Here is a 23026-nt window from a genome sequence, read left to right on the forward strand (position 1 = left end):
ACTAACATTTCATCTTTGGACAACTTGGGATACGATTCACATATATGACTTTGTTATAAAAATTCAACTATAATTTATCTTTCTTATACTAGAACTAAATTCTTACTGTATAGGTAGTGAAGTTCTTTCTGATCATCAGATTTATGATTTGCTCCTTTTGAAATATGCATTTAACACTTTCCTTACTGAATTGTTTTTTTCCGCGACGTTGTGTGACCTGATCAAATTTCCGCGCGCAGTTTGCCTGGCCTGAATTAATTTGACGTGTGAATGGGAAAAAAATGACGTTTTAATAAAAACGTGTGTATCTTTGTTGTTTCTCATCAAATCGGTTTCAAACTCGATATTGTTACACTTAAGTATGAAAGGAGTGTTGCAATATAAATAAATTTACATGACAATACCTACTTTTGATTTTTTTTAACCTTTTGTGGAAAGAAAATGACGTTTGATTTGAGAAATCTATTTTTTTTTGTGACCGGTTTATATTTTTGCCTCCGATCTTCTAAATTAACAATACAAATGGTAATTAACAATTTCGAGTGTTCCTTTATCATAGTTTCATAGAAAAAATAACTCCAGTCAAAATTCTAGCTTATTAGTCAGAATAAATACGAATAAAAATGGTTTGACAAATTCCGCGGCGGCCATTTTTTTACCTGTACAATGCAATCACCAGATAGGAAGTTGTGTCCCTGGATAAGTTGGAGTTGTCTTTCTTAGTCCGATGTTTTCTTTGAATTTTTGCATGAATATTGATCTAAATTGACTATTGTGATCTTTTGTGGAATTTTTAATATTTTAATGGAGATATCTAATGATATTTTTTTCTGGTAAAATCAAAACTTTTGAGATTAATATGTGCTTTTTTTTTTAATGTGCAAATATTTTTTTCTGTTTTTTTTGTATCAAACCACTGAGTGCATGGAAATATTAATTAAATGTAAGATGACCTGACACACTTATCCATGTACATTTAACACTTTAATAATGTGTTGATAAATTAAGTGAGACATAATTAAATGTTGAAAGACAATCATGAACTTTTAAAAATAAAATTACTTTAAAAAAGTCAATGATTTATTTTTAAAATTATTTATTATAAGTGTCCTGACTCCATGGGATGCTAGAATTTCCACTGTCTTTGGTTTTGTATTGTTCAATGATGAAAATAATTTAATGTTCCTTATTAAAAAAAAAATTAAATGAAAATGTCAACTGTAACAACAAATATAAATTATGAATATCCTTTCAACAACTTATCTGTGAAAACCTTTTCAACAAATTATGTGTATATAATATCCTTTCAAATTAAAAATTGTAACAAAGTAACTGTTAATTTAAGAAGTTTAATTTTTGACTGAGTGGGAGACAGTGAAGCAATGGGGTAGGCAAAGTGGTTTTCTACATTCAACACAACCATATTTTCAAACCTTTTTTTCCTGTGTACCTTTAATAGCTACCCTAGCCCAGCATATGTGACACCTTATCTTGTTTCCCAAAGTCTACTGGCAAACAGAGTTAACCTACATGTGTTTGATCTGTCTTGACATGGTAGATTTCACAATATGACATACACCATGTCTGACGCTACCAAAACCCAAAGTTTGATGGCCCATTTCTTTGTTTTAGAAGGCATAAATTGCTTGAATGCATCCCTCCCTTTGTAAGATATCATGAATCGCCACCTATCGTTTGGGGACATGTTGGTCTCTCATTTTTTGTCTGTTAAGGGGGTCTTTAATTTCTGAGTTTGTAAGATACATCATTATTAGTCTCCCATCTTTGCTCACCTCCCTGGTGCGTAGCAGTGAAGTGAAGATACCTTATTATCTGCATAATTTCGTCCATTTCTTTGAAAAATAAGAGACCATGACTTATATTTTTAATAACTTTAAACATGATAAAGCCTTCAAGTGTTGGGATTAATAAATTTCAGGATAAAAACAATATATGTACATTGTCAGAAAATATAACAGTTTTGTCCTAAATTCTAAAGCTCATACAATTATATTTTATTTTCCGGCAATGTACATATATATTGAATATGAGAATAATTGCCTGTTAAAATAAAAACATAATTGTTATGGCTTTTTTACTCTAATATATGTGTGTGGCTCTGATCTGGCTGCGGTTTAACATCTTAAAATTGAGATGATTATATTCATATTTATATATGATTTATAAAAACATTACCGGTTTTATGTTAATTATCAAATCATTGCAATATTACTTTGCTCTTCATGGGCCCTTTAATTAGAATAAAAATATCTTATCTCTGGAATCAAAATATCCTATCTTTGGAATAAAATGTCTTATCTTATCTAATTATAACTATCAATTATTTGGTTGTCAGATAGAAACATCTGGAAAAAATATCCTTCTTTGGGTCTCATATGTTTTGTGGACCAGTTAGGCAGTTACTTCTGGGATAAATGGGGAAGACCTCTTTCAAATTTCAATATATAAAATTCTTGGTGCCATCAGTCATTGTTGGGGGACATCAGGGGCATTATTTACATCTGTCAGCTGTCATTATTTTCATCTGAAAGTTCGCTGACCCCTTCTCTTTCAACATCACTTCAGGAGTGATCATGAAATCATCACCGATGTCATTTTGAGGTCAATGCATTTCATACCGTTGACCAAGAAGATCTACTTCTCCCACCAAAAATCCCTCAAACTCGTTCTCAAAACTATCGGACATTTTTATTTCTCAGAATGTTACAGACACGATACAGACCATGAAACGACATTTTACTAATATTTACTATAATTATGCGTCCTTGACATCGGCAAGTGAGAGAGGAATGTGATTGGATTGTTTTATTTAGAACTTCCATAAAAGGAGTGCGACCTTTTGCACTCGTGGGAAAAATCCAATTACCGCGCCGACGGAAGTCGGATTATTAATTGATTTTATTCTCCGTGCAATTCATTGTTAAAATCGTTTTTCGTAATTTGTATCATAATGTTAATCAAAATATTCATGAAATCAAATTTAACTTTCCTTCCAAATAACCTTTTCTCGACGAAAAAAGTCACATGTTCGCATCACATGTTTTTGTACAAAATGGCGGCGGCTTATTTTGTTTGTTGACGCTACCGATCTTTCATTGTATTGAAGTATATATAAGGTATCAAATTCAGTCATAATTGGTATTCTTTAACTGTGATATACAAGCTTCCTGAAAACCTATATATGTATAGGTTAAACATAGCTTTACGGGGGGAAATGAGTTAAAAGACAAAAAAAATATGATTATCACGTGATTGTCTATGCCTGAAAGCATTGTTCGGCCTGGCTACGGGGATGCCTCAACACATTGTTCGGCCTGGCTACGGGGATGCCTCAACGCATTGTTCGCCTTGAAAGGGTTTTAATTAAGTATAAAGTTTATTATTTGATTTCTGTTAGCAACAGGGGTAATTAGTGTTTCCCTAGACCGTATGTCTGTCCATCTGTCTTTATGTCTGTCACATTTTCTTTAACCTTTTTAAGTTTACCTCATACAAATTCCATGAACTTCATACATAATGCTAAGAATCAAACTTGCAGACAGAGTTTGAATTTGGGCATCAGGTCACTTACTTTTCCTCGAGTTTTTGTCTTTATAACTTGGAAAATTGCTAAAAAATAATTCTGTATTCTAACTTCAGTTGCCTCATCTTAATTGTTTAGAACTCATACAGAATGCTAAGAATTGTTAAGCATTCTAAAGTTATGCCCCTTTATAATTTTGAAAATTATTATATAGAGAATAATACATGGCCAAATCCGTATCATATGTCGTATCATCCCGAGACATCAATATCAGCCTAAGGGCCTTTAGGCCCGAGGGATGATATTGGTCGAGGGTGATACGGCATGTGATACGGATTTTGCCATGTATTATACACTTTATCATATATTTCAACAGAAGAGTATTATATCATATGAACTGTTTTCTGATCCATAGCACTGGGTTACCTTCAGTTCTACTTTTGTCTTGTTTCAAAGGCCTTAAAAGAACTGCTCAATTACTTATCCGAAGCACCTGGGTTACCTTACAATTTGCGTGCTGTTGTTTTAAAAATATTTTGTTTATTATTGTATTAATTTGTGTGTTTTGTATTTTTCATAGTTGCATTTAGTGTGCCAAAAAATATGAAAACTTGACGTCCGTGACGTCATATACAATATGAAAAGTCGACGTTCGTGACGTCAAATACCAAACAATGACGTCATTCAAAAAATTGACCTATTTTGAGGAAAATTTTTCTTAAGCAAAAAAAAAACCAAAACTGACTTTATGTAAAAAAAAAAAAAAAAAAAAAAAAAGTAGGGGTGTGATAAAGGGTATGCGATAAAGGGTGCGCATCAAAGTTGCGCGATATGGATTAAACAGCAGGCTATTTATCACATATGCAAAACTACTGTATTTACTACTAAACATATGATAAATGCTAATTAAGGTCTTTCCTTTTTCTATAAGGAAAGACCTTACTGTATTTCTTCTGTTTATTATTATTCTTTTTCCGCCAAACTTTGACGAAGTTAGCAGCCTAAACCGTAAGACGTGTCGCTTTCATGTTCTCACTTTGTATCGGTGTCATGAATACCTATCCGGAACTCACCCTGTTAGTCGAAATATTTTGTCGGTTCGGAGTAATCCCTCCGAAACCAAAAAACCTTGTTATCGTTCCAACACCGTAACCGTAATAGATAGAAAAAAAACGAAGGGTGAAATTTGTTCAGGACCAGACCCCGGTTCTTCGTTACATTTGATTCGAAAAGATTCAACGACTCATTGGTAGGGTTATGCCCCTTTGAAAATTAACCGGTGTCGGTGGACCACCAAAACTCAGAAACCGTAAATCGTAGAGACCTAGGATCTTCACCATTCATCAACATTTCATGAGACTTTCAAAAATACCTCAAGGTCAAATTTGTATGTTGACCTTGACCTTTGACCAAACACCTTGTTATGGGATAATCTCAGAAACCATTATACTTACAGAAGTTTTAAATGGTGGAAAATGTTTGGGTCATTATGGCGCAACTTTGTTACATTTTGACCGAAGAGATTTGACCTTTCTATAAGGGGCATAACCCCTGTTTTAGGTTTTTGAAAAGACAAAATCAGCTTTTACTATATAACCAAAGGTCCTAGACCCTTGGGGTCTTCAGTAATGGCATTGGGGACCAATGACCTTGACAAAGGTCAAAAGGTCAAAGGTCAAGGTCATGTCCCAGATAGTGAATTTAGTGTTTTTAACCTTATTTAAAGGATTTTTAATGTGTTTTCGAGCTTTTTAAGGTTGACCTTGACCTTTTCAATACATTCTACGTCTGTTGAAACATGTATTTTACATTACGAAAAGGAAAGACCTCTCAATTGTTCAAGAACAATTGACAGTTTAATATTTTCTCTGCACTCATACCTGGGAACAGTGTATCAATATATATGTTCCTGCTCATACACAATGCTTAAAATAAAAACTTGCAGACAAAGTTCAAGTTTTGGCAGTGAGTCATTTACCGTTCTACAGTTATGCCCCTTTTCAAGTTGAGCTTGAGCAGGGGCATTTTTGTCCTTAGACACAATCTTCTTCATTTATCTTAGGCTCAACATCAGTCTTGTATACGCATCATCTAATTTCAGTAAATAAAAAAAATTGTAAACTTATTTGGACAGCTGTGGAACTGAGAAAACTTCCTTTTTTTCAGATGAATGTTCTGTATTCAAAATATGGAGCAATTTATAACAGGAAGTTTGTTTTGCTTTGTTTATTGACATTCTGTCAGTTTTAATCAAGTTTAACTTTCATGTTTCTTAATTTCCTTAATAAAAATGATATTATTTCGCCGTTTAGTCAAAATGTTCAAAATGGCTGCCTTGTCCTAGACAACACTAACTGAAGCAAATACAACACAAATACATCACCAGTTATCACAGTCTGAACTTTTGTAAATGACTCAATTTAAATGACAAGAAAGTCATTTGACTGCATAAGGGCATTGTTATTTATAAAATATTGTATGATAGAGTAGTAAAGAGTGTTTATGGTTGATTGGTTATATTAGTTGATTGTCAAGTCATGTGTTGTCTCCTCTGTAATTAAATTAGCACAGGATGAGTAACTCTTCATTTTACCAAGAAGACGAAGCTCATTCATAACTTTCAGATGTTCCTTCTCTGTTGTTGAAATGTTTACTATAAACATTATTTTATTGGATACATTTTTTTTCACAGGATAGCAATTTCCTTGCATCTTAAGAATATTTACTTTTCATGAATTGCAAGTTGCTTAATTGAAAGTATGATATGAGATTGACAAACATATTTATCTCAAAGACATATGCCAATATAGTTCACACTTGTCATTTAATAGGTCTTTATCTCAAATACCTATCAATACACTCCACACTTCAGAGGCAGATTAAAAGGGTTTTTCAGAGGAACCTTTGTGGGAAAATTTGGTAGATTATAAGGAATCAATGAAGCATGGCTGGAGTGGACCCCCTCTTAGGAAGTCAATGAGATCCCCCTTATGAAAATTTCTAGATCTGTAACTGCACTCGGCTTTACTTTTTACAAAGTGCAAAATAAAATTGATATTTTAATTATTGTGCATTTTTCTGCTCATCATTGCATCATATGAATTTGAAGTATCTGTAATTTTATTTCATGCGTAAAGCAATCATCAATCAATCAATTTATTTCATGCAAAAAATCTGACTTTTTTAAAAAGCCTTTACTCTTCACAAACATCTGACTTTTTTAAAGCCTTTACTCTTCACAAAAATCTGACTTTTTTAAAGCCTTTACTCTTCACAAAAATCTGACTTTTTTAAAGCCTTTACTCTTCACAAAAATCTGACTTTTTTAAAGCCTTTACTCTTCACAAAAATGTTTTACTTTTTTCTTCCACTTAAATAATCAGGGATAGAATAAAGAAAAAGGAATTGTACTTTAATAACCCATTTAACTCTTTTAAAAATGTGTTAATGGTTATGTTCCAGACAAGTTTTAACCAGATTAGGAACCTGTAAAAGACCGTCATTAACTGTATGCCATGTCTTCCTGTAGCAACTACAATAGTCAAGTACACTTACAGAACAAAAGGAAACATTATAAAACCATTCTCAGTCAGAATCACACTACTCACCAATCAAATTATACCAAACCAATAAAACAATATTAAAACAACACATAAAATACAATTACTTTATGCTAATCTAAGATAAATAATGGAAACTCTCCGTCTGAATGAGAATCGGTAATATAAATTCTAAAGCAATTCTGGACTTAAGTTTGTTTATGTTTAAGCTGGAAAAAGCAACATTTCATTCATCTTCCCGTCTTTTTATTGACATTTATGAAGCTCTTTATTACATTGTATCTTTTGTTTCTATAACAAAGAGAGAAATAATCAAATATATTTTATTTACTTGTAGGACACTTGTGGCTTTGTAGAATAACAAAATTACAATATTGTTTCAGTAATTCATTTACTAGATACAATTTCCCATATATATCAGTGACAATTAATTAGTAAAAAAAAGATGACCACAGATTTATCAAAGGCATAAGGGGCTCATCCATGTTGCTTTTAAGCTGGTTTTCATCTTTTTTTATATTCAAAGGAAAAACAACATTACTCATAGTTAACTTTATCATATTAAGAAAATTGCAATAGTTAGAATATGAAGTAAAAGATTTCTTGTCCTGATTCTAATATTATTTTATTGAAATAAGAAAAACTAACCCATGGTCAGTTCCCCTCTGTTACGCTATTGTCTAATGATAGACATCGCCCATTTTTGTAATTACATAGAAAGACCGATGACTGTGTTACATTCACTACTCTATACTTATATTCAATCTAGAACACTTTACTGTGACAACATGATCAATAGATTTGCACAGCAATTTCCTTATACCATCTAAAATAGCAATCTTATCTAATTTTCCCATTCTGTAGTGATGTATCCATTTTTTCATGACAATTCCAGACTGTATTAATTGTTATTTTGTTTGTCAATTATGGTATTAGGATAGACCCTAGTGTTGTAAATACCATAAAGTACTTGATTCTAAGCACTGTATTGTTGACATAATATTCTGAAATATGGTCTTGACGTGACAAGAATGGTAACAGCCTTGTAGATTTATTCTAAGATCTGAAGCAACTACAAATGTGAACCAGTGTATTTTGTTGAATGCACAAATTAATAACTGAATGTTTTTGTAACAATGTCTTTTTAAATGTCAAGCAGTGTAGCAGTGTTTTGGTTAATTTAATTTTTCTTCTTCTTCGTATTTCCTTCCAATTAGGAACACCAAGTAGAAACAGAGTTGTTTTCACTTGTATTATTTAAGATTATTTTTAAAGTACTATATACATCAGATAGTTTTAAAATGTAAAAATTTGTTGAAAATTTAATAAAATTTAATAAAAATTTTTTCATTAACATTGATTTCAGTTATGAATGAATAAGAACATATTTACATAAAGCTTTTCTAACATTTCTGTTTTAGAATTTTTCAGGGTTTTTCTTCTTAACATTTTTTAAAAAAAAGGCAAGTTAGTCTGGAATGAGATTATATATTTATCAATAATTTAAATAATGGTGTCTCCAAATCTTTGAAAAAGTTCAATCATGACAATGACCTACTTACAGATTTTTTTTTTTTCTATAATGTATGGGCTTTGTCCATTGTCAAAGCTTATACCATAACCTGTGGTTGTTTAGATCCTTTTATGTCTATTAGACTTCATAAGACTTAATGAGTTTTTGACTCTTTAGCAATCATACCACATTACCTCATTTTCAAATTGGAAAAACAGCACTTTTCTAAACAAATCTTTGAGTTTAGATCAAATGCCATTTTCTTTTGTTAAACAATATATTGTGATCATTTAACAAATATGTATTGACTTATAAAAAAGTCTTAATGCAGAAATCTTTAACTGGGAGTAATGTATAAGATTAGTAAAGTTATAAAAAATCATTGATAATAGCACATTAAAAATCATACTCAGTGTGTCATTCTGGATCAAAGCAGAGATCATTTTCATATCATGTTAACATCTTCTTGTTCTAAATAAACATGTAATAATTGCTGCTAGACATAAAATAAGCATCCATTTATCCCTTCAATTGTCAAAAAATGGTAAAAATCAATTTCCAAATCATGATATAATTGCACTTTGGTTAGGACTTGCAACTTTTGGAAATAATTACCTGTCATAAAAAAACAGGTCAAGGTAAAGTTCACTGCTTCTGGAATTTCTGTTCCACAATTATACATTTGAATTGGCTAAAAACGCTAAAAACAGATTCTGGATGAAAACTTCAAGTCTGCTTTGAAAGAAGATCCTTTAACAGTTGTCACATCTAGCATTACAGATAGCTGGGGAAAACTAGTAATCATTACATTATAACATCAATTGTTTAGAGTTTTGGTCTAATGAATTTTGCATTAATAATATAAACCATGAAATGTATGTACATTCAACACATTTCAGACATTGTGCTGTTAGGAGATTGTCTTTTGGTCGTGTTGTTGTCTCTTTGTCACATTCCCCATTTCCATTCTCAGTTTTATTAAAACTGTTTTGATTTTAAATATTTCATGTTCAATCTATAAATAGTGTTTTCAATTTGATTACAGCACCCTGATCACTATTCCAGAACAAAAAGTATAGCAGAAAAGAAAGTATTAGCTGCTAATGGTACTGATGGTTTATGTACATGTGCCCTGAGATTAGCAGGAGTTTATGGACCTGGAGAAAAAAGACATATACCTAGAACTTTGGTAAGACATGGTTTAATACATATTTGCAGTATAGATGCAGAAACATAGCCATCTTTTATCCAAAAATGGTACCGTAAGCCAACAAATTGTTTTGCTCATTGTTAAATAAAATGTGGTTTGGGTCAACGGATATTTGACTGTTAATAGGATTTTGAAAGTCTGCAAGTATTGAATGTGAATAAAAGGAGACAAGGGGCATATGTCAATAAGACAGCAACCAAACGACAGAAATAAGCTAAAGTTGTTTACTAAGTAAAATTGAGTTAACAGTCAAGCTCCACAGTGCTAAAAAAATTGTGAATAAATTAAACAGCATGATCTGCCACAAACACCAAATTACCCAAATAACAAAAAAACAATTAGGATGATGAGATTACTGACTTGGGACAGACACCTGATTATGCTGAAACTAGGACTAATAATTCAATTGTCAAGTTTGAATGCCCAGTAACTAGATTTTGTCACTGCATAGTATAACACTGGGTATTCACAAATAAGATTAACTGATCACTTTAGATGTTGGTCAATCTAATCGTTCATGTTGGCAAGCTTTAGCCAGATCTATCAAATCGTACCTGGGGGGTTATATAATCCTTCAATTGTCTTACTGTAAATTATTCTGTCCAGAATGACCAGTCTAGCCAGGAAAAGGTTAGTGATTTATCGCACTTTTAAAACATTAAAACATTAAAACAGAATAAAAGTGCAAGAAGTTAACCAAGTCTGATTGTGATTAATTCTTAAATATTTGGATCTTTTATCATTGAAGTACAAATGTTAACGAGAAAAAAGTGTAAAAGGATAACTTTTTATAGTTTAAACCAGACTTATTATATCTGTGAGCTTTAAATTATTTAAAAGGAAGAACTTTTTGCAGTAATCAGTGTCTACAATGATCATACTTAAGAATTTATTAGAACAGAAAAAAATAAATTGGAATGCAGTAAATGTGGGTTTTTTTTGCAGGATTTGTCTGAAATATTTAAAGAAAAAGTAATGAAACAATTCTCATGTTTATTGAAGAAGCGTAATTTCCCTGTAAATAGTCATAGATTTGAGTCTAGACATGAAATGTCAATGTATATTTGGCCACAAACAAAAAAATCTTCACACCAACTGTAAGAAATGTTATACAAAATAAACTATGTGACTAGACTGGTACAGAAAAGGTTGAAATAAACAAAGGGACTCAGAGCACTCAACTACAGTCATCATACTGATGAGATTTATTAAAAAAGACATATATTGAAAATATGGACGAAAAAATATAAATATGTACGTCAATTTTGACTTTCCTGCTGATGGGAGTCGGACTAGATATAATTTAATCAAAACATATGCCAATTAAGTCTTCCAATTTCCTGGGAGTAATTTTAAACCTCTAGAGAATATCAGACATTTACTCAATGTATACTTGATCATAACTACATTAATCACTGATATGATGGATGTGTTTTTCACCAACTTCTAGAAGTTAAGGTCACAATTTGACGTACGAGAACCAATATTCTTCGATCTATCACTTGATGATGTCACATCCTGTCTTCGGTGATTACCGATTTTGTGATTAACACAACCCAAACAATATTGTCTCAAAGTATTAGATATTTAATCAACAAGTTAGTGATAGTTTTAACTTTATGAAACCACTTTATTATGGAGTATGGGACATACTATCCAATTCCCGATTCATTGTCGAAGATTTCCTGTTAAAAAAAATCCGTTACATAATATATGACTTTACAAAAATAACCTGGATGACATGACTGTCAATTTAACACGGATATAATTGATGCTAGATGGACAGTAGTGATACAATGATGAAATTTTCATCGATTCTTAGATTAGTGGTCAAGTTACATTTCAAGGACTAGACATTTATCTAATTAGATTTTATGTAATCTGATCACTTACAGGGTGCAGTGCATTGATACATTTAGTCAATATCATCACAAAATCTTATTAGGAGTGTGGTGGGACTAGTTCAAATTAAAATAAATGTAGTAATAGATTCATAAATAGACAACAATTTCAATTAAAATTATGATTCATATATTTGTTGGGCAGTTTGCATTTTAACATATTTAATAATAATAATAATAATAATAATTCTTTATTTAAAGAGGGTTACACAGTTAGCTATAAAGCTAATCTTCCCTGAGGCCCTCATGGAATACATTGAAATATAACAAGCAATTACAAAATATCAAACAGACACACATACATGAATAATGAAATAAAAAATTGTTATGAAATATACAATTTTCAAAACAGGTAAAAGTTACAAATTCATATATGACATGTATAGTATTGGCATCAACAATATCATAAGTTTGAGTAAGTGTGTGAAAATTATTCTGCATATATAAAAAACGCACAGCTTCTTAATGTTCCATCAAGTAATTTTTTAAATCTTTTTTGAATGAGCTTGTACTTGAGGTTGATTTTTTCAGGGATATTGGTAAGTTATTCCATAAAATAGATCCTGAATATATAAAAGATTTCTTGTAAAGCTCTGTTTTGGCTTTTGGAACTTGTAAATTTTTGCAAGAGGCATTTCTCAAACAATATTGGTTTATTTCTGGCATTTCTTTAAATTTTTCAATGAGATATACAGGGGCTTCATTCTTAAGGCATTTATGCCTCAAAACTGATTTGTGGTATGAAATTCTGTTCTCTACTGTCATCCATCCAAGCTGTTTAAACAGTGGAGCTGATGATGAAAGTGGATCAGCATGTAAAATAAGTTTTGCAGCCCTTTTCTGCAATTTTATTATTCTGAATAGCTCATTTTTAGCACAACCACTCCAAATAATACAACAATAATCTATCAGTGGGAGAATATAACCATTATAAAATAATTTTCTTAGATCAATATTTAGAAATTTCTTGATTTTAGAGAGTAAAAAAAGTCTAGATGAAATTGATGAACATAAGTAATTAATATGGCCTGTCCAGGACAGATTAGAGTCAATTCTAACACCTAAAAGTTTTTCAATTGATGATTATATTTAGAATAAAGGCCATTACTTAATAGATACAACTTTGCTCAAATATTTTGTTAAATGAACTAGGTACATTTCCAGTATTGTTCATAATGTTGCTTCATAAAATATACTCAGAATTTCAGTTTCAAGTATTAAAGGGGAAGACAGCAAGACTATTTTATCAGCATGTTGAGTTCTGTGAGCTGGCTTTCAGTAACTGCAGACATTTTATTTTTGATCGCTGTATTAGAATCACTATGATAGAATTGTTTGATATAGAAATAGATTTTATATCTGAACACTATAAATCAGTTATTAAATATTTGATAAAATTGACCAAAAACTTACAAAACTCATCAATGTTATACTCACGAGTTGACTGGTGTTAGTAATTTAGCTGTTTCTTAACATGCATGCTTTCTGAGACAATAGAATAAAGTAATAAACAATAGTTTTTATATCAGGTACTCAATTTTTTCTGTCAACCAAAATAATCTCCAATTTCCCCTTTATAATGAAGCTGTCATATTGATGTCATTAAATAATGAATGAAGTGTTATAATTACAAATAAGATTTTTAGAAATAAAGTTAGAGATCTTAGCATATCAGATTTCTTGTCTGGCATTTATGTTCATATTAAAGGATGTCTTACAGACATTTTTTAAGTACCACCATTGTTTCCAAATAACATCCGTATTCACCCGTAACACTTCCATCATACAGACTGTTAAAGGTAAAACGTCTGTAGCTATTTTACCTGTGTATATATAGTCACATATAATGAGAAAAAAATTCCTGTTGATTTATAGGTCACCAGGTCAAAGGTCATACTTACTATAGATAGACTGAAATGTGTGTAGTAAAGTTGTTTCTGAATGCTTTATTTAATACAACTTATGAGATTACAACCCCATTTGGATATATGGTTACAAATAGTGAGAGGAACATCTCTTTTGATTTTCAGATCAATACCTCAAAGGTCATAGTCAAAGTAACCAGAGAGCCTTAGTGGCTTAGTGGTCTAAGTAGTTCAACTACTGTAATCCCTAGCCAGTTAACACTGAGTTTGTGAGTTTGAATAACGTTCGTGTAGGTGCACTAAACTCCAATCTTAATTGACTAGGATTTTCAGTTTTCCTACCAAAGGATAGGTTTTCTCTGGCTTCTTCCACCAATAAAAACTGACTGCCATGAAATAACACAATAGTGTTGAAAGTGGTGTTTAACACAAATCAATCTAGCAATCAAAGTTACTAGAAATAGACCAAAATTTGTGCAGAAAAGTCATTTTTGTAACTCACAAGTACACACACTATGTAAACTTCATGATACGTAGTCTCTAACAATGATATTTTGTAAGAATATATAGCATACAAATTCTATCTTTCTAGGTATCCAAATATTATTTTATGTATGATTGACAGACTGATTTGCAGAATTGCATTTTTTACAGAATTTTGATATATTAACTAAAACTTGTTATTGATTTGGAAAATTAAATGGAACCTGGAGGCTTTGTTTACTTGATAGGAAACTTCCAACATCACTACACTCTTATATAATATAATAATCTTTTCGTGACTTTTTGTTCAAAAAAACTAGGGATGATCAAGAAGACTTGTTTCATTTTAAAATTATTGTATAGGAGATAGATCAAATGTGTAATGAAAACTGACATCTACAAAGTTTAATCATAAATTTTCATCCCAAAAGATTTTTTTAATCTCCAAATTATGTTTTAAATTTGCTGACAGCCAAATGTTAGATAGTCTGAGCTTATACTAATCTAATATAGTTTGTTGGTTTATATACTGGTGCAATTTCAATAGAAATAATCTACATTATTAAAGTTTACAATTGATAATTTTTTTTATTCCTACTGATAGAAAGATGATAAAAATGTTGAAATTATTAAAAAATTAGGTTATCAGGCAACGCTATTTTCTTACTAATTAAGCTAAGTGACGAGTAATTTACCCTATAAGGTTTAATTTGGCCCATCACTGATAATATCTTTTTGATAATTAGACCATTTATGTTTTTATCTATATGGACTTTTTTTCTGAAGCAATGCTGGTAATAAGAGGCAATGAAAAAAAATATGCACAAATCTTGCAAAACAATAAAGATATTTAGAGTTGTAAGGTGCAATGTTTAGACATAGCAGTATTATGGCATTGTTCCTGTTCCTGTTCTATAGTACTGGTTTATTATTTCATAAAGATACAGAAAGATTTCAAAATACTTTATTATCCTAACATAGAAGCTTACACATTGTTTCTTTTTATACGACCGCAAAAATTAAAAAATTTTGGTCGTATATTGGTATCATGTTGTTGTCATCAGCGTCGTCCGAAGACAGATTGTTTCCGGATAATAACTTTTGAATAAGTAAAAAGAAATCAATAAAATTTTAAAACAATGTTTATAACCACAAAATGAAGCTTGGGTTTGATACTGGGGGTTATGGTCCCAAAGGTTTAGGAATTAGGGGCCCAAAGGGGCCAAAAACAGCATTTATCTAGTTTCAGGACAAAAAGTTGTGTATTAGTATTTCAATTGTTCTGAAATTGTACAACAATGTTTAATACTATAAGTAGAAGGTTGGGATTTATTTTAAGGGGTTATTGGGCAAACAGTCTGGGAATTAAGGGCCAAAAAGGGTCCAAAAACAAGCATTTTTCTAGTTTCAAGACAATAACTTGTGTGTAACTGTGTTGAGAAACCCACGAAAAAGATATCAGCGAAGAGCCAAGACAGATGCCGTAGAGAAAATCAGAAAGTGTTTAAAGTGACATTTTTCAATTATATTCAAGTGAAGTGACAGTAAATTTAAATTATTTTAATTTATATGAGACATTAATTTTAAAAGAAATATTTCATTTCATTTATTTGTAAAATTTCATTCAGTTCTAGGACAATTTATTTAATTTATTCAGTATATTTGAGCCACTTTCTGCGGCCCCGGAGAATGTTGAGAAACCCACAAATTTTAGCGTGACGTCCTGCGGACGTGGGTAAGGAACTTTCATTGTAACGTCATTCTTTTGTTGTTGTTACTTTATACCTGAATGTGGCTAATGCAATACAAATATACAGCTTACAACTTTTGTTTCCTTCACAATAAACTGTATGGATCTCTCTGACATTGTACCACAAGTTTCCATATAACACAGGGAAGGCTGGTATTCAGTTTGGGGTTAATTTTCCCGAATATGTAGGAATAAGAGGCAACAAAAGGGCCAAAAAGAAGCATTTTTCTAGTTTACAGACAATAACTTGTGTTTAAGTGTATGGATCTCTATTAATTTTTTCAAGAAGGTTCAATACCACTGAAGGAATGTTGGGATTGATTTTGGGGGTTATGATCCCATTAGTTTAGGAATTAGGGGCCAAAGAGGGGGCCCAAAATAATCATTTTTGTAGTTTTCAAACAATAACTTATGTTTACATGTATGAATCTCTCTGAAATCCACAAGTTTCCATACCATGAAGGGATGGTTAGTATTGACTTTGGGGGGTAATGGCTCAAAATGTTTCGGAATTAGGGGCAAAAAAGAGGGAAAACTAGGTATTTCTGGTCAATGGACAATTACAGGTAAGACAATTTAAAAGCAGTGTAAGGGAGGTAATTATAAAACATGTATGTTCAGATTTACCTCCCTTACACTACTTGTATTTTATGTATAAAGAAATGTCAGGTTTTGGACTAATTGCAAAAAAAAGGGGGGGTAGTAGTTGTTTTCAATTTGTTTTCTTTCAAATTTCTCAAATTCCAAATTTTTGAAAAGTTAAAAGAAGAAATCTTTAATTGCACAATATTGCATAATAGATTTGTAAGATCTTGACATTTGTTTTGTGTCAGAATTCATATTATGTCAAAAACTTGATGGCAAAAGAAATTCAGAGCTGTATCAAGTTTGAATGTTGTGTCCATACTTGTCCCAACTGTTCAGGGTTTCGACTTCTGCAGTAGTATAAAGCTGTGCCCTGCGGAGCACCTGGTTTCATTAATATGAGAGAGGATAAAAAAAAAGATGATTTTTCTCTCTCTAGATATGCTTTAAATGAATGTATGAGTTAAATATATGTATGATTGATATGTGGCTGTTTAAGGGTGCAATGTGGCTATTTTTGCCGAGCCTGCAACTGTTGTTGCAGAAAGCTCGACATAGGGATAGTGATCTGGCTACAACGGCGGCATTAGCTAGCTTCTTAAAAGCTTAATATTTTAGAAGGTGGAAGACCTGGATGCTTCATAGTTTGTATATAAATGCCTCATGTTACAAACTTTCCGTCTGTCACATGTCCAATGTCCTTGACCTCATTTTCATGGTTCAGTGACTACTTGAAAAAAAAGTTAAGATTTTTTGTTATGTTAAATTCTCTCTTATTATAAGTATTAGGATAACTATATTTGGTATGTGCATACCTTGCAAGGTCCTCATACCTGTAAGACAGTTTTCAATTGACCTCAACCTCATTTCATGGATCAGTGAAAAAGGTTAAGTTTTGGTGGTCAAGTCCATATCTCAGATATTATAAGCAATAGGTCTAGTATATTTGGTGTATGGAAGGACTGTAAGGTGTAAATGTCCAACTGGCAGGTGTCATCTGACCTTGACCTGATTTTCATGGTTCAGTGGTTATAGTTAAGTTTTTGTGTTTTGGTCTAATTTTCTTATACTATATGCAATAGGTCTACTATATTTGGTGTATGGAAATATTTTATGATCTATATGTCAGTCGCACGTGTTTTATTTGACCTTGACCTCATTTTCACAGTTCATTGCTAAGTATTTGTGTTTTAGTCTGGGTTTTTTTAATTTATAAGCAATAGGTCAACTATATTTCATGTATGGAAGAATTGTTACCTGTACATGTCTGCCTGGCATGGTTTATCTGACCTTGACCTCATTTTCATGGTTAATTGATCAATGTTTAGTTTTCTTGGGTAATGTTGAGTTGATGTGACAGTTGTAATAAAGACTATCAACATAATATCAGTGTTAAGTAAAGAAGGCAAGACATTTCAACATGTGCACTCTTGTAAAATAAGATGTGGTATCATATCTTCTTCGTCGGGACACCTGTAGTTTAAAGACAATTAGTTTTAGGACAATAACTTTAGTATAAGCTAATAGAAATCTATGAAATTTAAACATCAGGTTTATAACCACAAAAGGAATGTTGGTGATTTTGGGGGTTATGGTCCTAACAGTTTAGGAATATGGGTTCAAAAAAGGACCCAAATAAGCATTTTTCTAGTTTTATAACCTTGTATGATATTTTGTTTCCGTTATCTAACTCAAGTTTGTCTCAACTAAATTAAATGAAATGTATATATAATACTTATTACCTCTTATCTCAGTTTAGATTCAAGCTTTGAAAGCATCACTTTTATAGTTCTTGAGGTATGTCCCTTTTATTATGTTATATGCTAGGAAGGGCTTCATCTGTGTCCCTATGGACACATTCCACATTTATTTGTTATCTACTTTTATTTTTATTTGCCAACCACACATTTCTATACCCAAGTGAATTGTGTTGATGCAGCATAAAATGAACTTATTTACTGGCTATCATTGTTTTAGGATTGAGATTTGTCTCTTAGTTTTGCACATTTTCACCCATTCCAAAGAAATACAACAATATGAACATCCTGTATTGTTTAAATACATACGTTGTAAAGGTGCCATTTTAGTCTGACTAATATCTAAAACACTAATAGTTTCTCCTCTTTTTTTCAGGGTTATGTGGAACAAGGTCTAATGATAATGACCTATGGAGGTGGGACCTTGCAGGACTTTCTACATGTAGATAATTTGGTTCAGGGACATATACTGGCTGGTCAAGCACTGTCTGCAGACAGAGAATGCATAGCTGTGAGTACTTTGTATTTATTTTTGATTAGTCATTGTGTCATTTTGCACACATACATAGCTGTGTGTACTTTATAATATTACATATTATTGTCACATGTTAGTCAAGCATTGTCTACAAATATGGTATTTATAGCTGTGAGTACTGTGTTATTTTATTCATAGGGATCAAACATTGTCTACAGACAAGATATGCATATTTGTGAGTACCGGTACTTTGTAATCATTCACATGGTGGTCAGGCATTATGTTTACAGATAAGTCTGTTTAGCTGTGAGTACTAGGTAATTGTACACATGGTGGTCAGGCATTATGTTTACAGATAAGTCTGTTTAGCTGTGAGTACTAGGTAATTGTACACATGATGGTCAGGCATTATGTTTACAGATAAGTCTGTTTAGCTGTGAGTACTAGGTAATTGTACACATGATGGTCAGGCATTATGTTTACAGATAAGTCTGTTTAGCTGTGAGTACTAGGTAATTGTACACATGGTGGTCAGGCATTATGTTTACAGATAAGTCTGTTTAGCTGTGAGTACTAGGTAATTGTACACATGGTGGTCAGACATTATGTTTACAGATAAGTCTGTTTAGCTGTGAGAACTTTGTAATCATTCACATGGTGGTCAGGCATTATGTTTACAGATAAGTCTGTTTAGCTGTGAGTACTAGGTAATTGTACACATGTTGGTCAGGCATTATGTTTACAGATAAGTCTGTTTAGCATTGAGTACTAGGTAATTGTACACATGGTGGTCGGGCATTATGTTTACAGATAAGTCTGTTTAGCTGTGAGTACATTGTAATAATTCACATGATAGTCAGGCATTGTGTCAACTGACAAGTTGTTTATAGCTGTGAGTACTAGGTAATTGTACACATTTTGGTCAAACATTGTCTACAGACAGAATATGTATAGCTGTGTCTACTTTGCAATCATACACATTGTGTTCACACATGCCTATAGAATTATAAAACAATTTTTCAACATTTCAGTTTAGCTTTTAGGTAATGGTACAAATGTATATGAAAACCATCTGCAGATGTTGAATTTATATTCTGATTAGATTATTGGTTATATAAATAATTTTGATTAGATTATTGGTTATATATACATAAATTTGATGAGATTAAAAGTTACTTAACTTTTAAAAATTTATGTGTATTAAGAAATTATTGCAGATGAACTTTAAATCTTAGATTGTACTGATGTGCCATTATCCCAACAAGTCAAATAAATATAGATTCTACCACTGCATAATGTGTGATTCAATATTTATTAAATATCATACTTTACAATTTTATTTCTATTGCATTTAGTTGATTTATTTCTAAATTTAAATATTTGTTAGGGTTACTTGTATCTCTACAAAGTATATCTTTTTAATGTCCAAAGAAGCTTCCCAATGCCTTAGTTACAACTGAAATTTTATAAAAATCAATAAGATCACTATATATATATTAACTACATATCCATTATTTTCAGAGAGGTCAAGCATATTTTCTGTCTGATGGTGCTCCAGTTAATACTTTTGAATTCTTCAGACCATTGGTAAGTCAAAATTCATCCAAAATAACACCTTGCTAAAACAAAGGATGATGTATGATAGAACTTGCACCAACATTATTTGGTCATAAGAATAGCAAAAATTGTAAAATTCTAATACTGAGCTCTCAAAATAATGTTAGGCTTATTATGAATAGTTATTGTTAGGTATAAGAAGATGTGATATGAGTGTCAATCAGACAACTCTCCATCAAAGTCACAATTTGTAATTTGTAAATTTTATATAGGTCAAAGTACAGTCTTCAACACAGAGTCTTGGCTTACACAGAAAAGCAAGCTATAAAGGACCCAAAAAATAACTACTGTAGTGTAAACCATTCAAACAGGAAAACCAACGGTCTAGTCTATATAAAAAAAATACTTATGATTCACATAAAAAAATGACAACCACAACCACTGACCATCAGGTTGTCTATAACATTAATACAGGGACATTATAGGCATGTCAGAATGTGTGATAAATTATCTAAAATGATCATTATATTTTTATCGGTTCTTTTCTTAATTTGATTAAAATCAAATTAGTATAATCTTTATCTATGGGAAATATTGCAGAGCTTAATTTACAACCTTGTAAAATATTTATATTATGCATTGAAAAAGACATAACAGCTAATTTTATGAATATTTGTTTTGTTTTTGTAATTCATTACTTTACTAAATTCATTAAACTATTTAAACTCTGTGTGTTTAGTATATACATTGATATTGCTGTATATTGAATACTTTATACTTTGTAATTTAAATTTAATGAACAAAATATACGAAATATGACACAAACTTGATGTCTGTTTTTTTTTTTTTTTTAGTTTGAAGGATTAGGATATAAAATGCCAAAAATGACATTGCCTGTATCAGTAGTATACTTTATAGGTAGGTACTCCTATGTCAGTTACATATACATCAGTTAATGATGGGTTCTAAGAAAGATAACTCAGAAGTGATTTAACCTCACACTCTGGTTCAGTTTGAGTTACTTTTCTTTTCCTATTAAGCTTATCACGTTGCACAATTATATTTCATTCTTTTTAATCAGACAACTATTTCCATGGTCTTCTTTTTAGCTCACCTGGCCCAAAGGGCCAAGTGAGCTTTTCCCATCACTTTGCATCCGTCGTCCGTCGTCATTGTTAACTTTTACAAAAATCTTCTCCTCTGAAACTACTGGGCCAAATTAAACCAAACTTGGCCACAATCATCATTGGGGTATCTAGTTTAAAAAATGTGTCTGGCGACCCGGCCAACCAACCAAGATGGCCACCATGGCTAAAAATAGAACATAGGGGTAAAATGCAGTTTTTGGCTTATAACTAAAAAAAGAAAGCATTTAGAGCAAATCTGACAGGGGTAAAACTGTTAATCAGGTCAAGATCTATCTGCCCTGAAATTTTCAGATGAATTGGATATTCCGTTGTTGGGTTGCTGCCCCTGAATTGGTAATTTTAAGGAAATTTTGGATATTATCTTGAATATTATTATAGATAAAGATATAACCTGTAAACAGCAATTATGTTCAGCAAAGTAAGATTTACAAATAAGTAAACGTGACCGAAATGGTCAGTTGACCCCTTTAGGAGTTATTGCCCTTTATAGTCAATTTTTAACCATTTTTGGTAAATCTTAATAATCTTTTACAAAAATCTTCTCCTCTGAAACTCCTGAGCCAAATTAAACCAAACTAAGCCACAATCATCTTTGGGGTATCTAGTTTAAAAAATGTGTCCAGTGACCCAGCTATCAAATTAAGATGGCCGCCACGGATAAAAATAAAACATAGGGGTAAAATGCAGTTTTTTTGCTTATAACTCAAAAACCAAAGCATTTAGGGCAAATCTGACATGAGGTAAAATTGTTTATCAGGTCAAGATCTATCTGCCCTGAAATTTTCAGATGAATCAGACAACCCATTGTTGGGTTGCTGCCCCTGAATTGGTAATTTTAAGGAAATTTTGCTGTTTTTGGTTATTATCTCGAATATTATTATAGATAGAGATAAACTGTAAACAGCAATAATGTTCAGCAAAGTAAGATTTACAAATAAGTCAAATTGACCGAAATGATCAATTGACCCCCTAAGGAGTTATTGTCCTTTATAGTCAATTTTTAACAATTTTCATAAAATTTGTAAATTTTATTAACATTTTCCACTGAAACTACTGGGCCAAGTTCATTATAGATAGAGATAATTGTAAGCAGCAAGACTGTTTAGTAAAGTAAGATATACAAACACATCACCATCACCAAAACACAATTTTGTCATGAATCCATTTGCTTCCTTTGTTTAATATTCACATAGACCAAGGTGAGCAACACAGGCTCTTGAGAGCCTCTAGTTGTTAATGTCCTTTTTTTCTGTTCAACTAATAGGATAAATAGAGTTATTACATTGGTTGCAATAAATTACATTGATATCCCAGTTAAATAAAAACCGATAATTACACATGTGAAATAAACGTGGTTATTTCACTCTCTGATGTCATACAACAATAGGCGTTGTCAAGACGTCGATAACGTCGGATCAAAACAAATTCTAATGCAACAACGTTTGTAACGTTCATTTTGATTGGATAACGTCACTTTCTTACATGGCATCAATTGACAATTGATGCTATGGGACGTACGGGCAAGCGCAGAAGGCATATGACAGATTTTAAATACATGTTTTAACGTTGTTTTCTGTCAGTTTCATTAGAATGGAGATAACAATATTGTATTTTAAGCTCCGACGGCATCAATTGGGGATTTGATGGTCGCAAATACCCGTTTACTGTCTCCGCTTAC

General features: G+C 31.6%; 1 protein-coding gene across 3 annotated transcripts in view; it reads left to right on the forward strand.

Moving 5' to 3' along the window:
• The window catches only part of LOC139489591 (short-chain dehydrogenase/reductase family 42E member 1-like), a 57333-nt gene that overhangs the window by 29199 nt on the left and 5108 nt on the right, over positions 1-23026 (forward strand). For all 3 annotated transcript variants that reach the window (XM_071276171.1, XM_071276169.1, XM_071276170.1), the window contains exons 6-9: positions 9663-9806; positions 18545-18679; positions 20165-20230; positions 21055-21118. In XM_071276171.1, the coding sequence (XP_071132272.1) occupies positions 9663-9806; positions 18545-18679; positions 20165-20230; positions 21055-21118 (409 nt within the window). The remainder of the gene's footprint in view (positions 1-9662; positions 9807-18544; positions 18680-20164; positions 20231-21054; positions 21119-23026) is intronic.

This window comes from Mytilus edulis, chromosome 9 (genome assembly GCF_963676685.1).
Source record: "Mytilus edulis chromosome 9, xbMytEdul2.2, whole genome shotgun sequence".
NCBI classification, from domain to species: domain Eukaryota; kingdom Metazoa; phylum Mollusca; class Bivalvia; order Mytilida; family Mytilidae; genus Mytilus; species Mytilus edulis.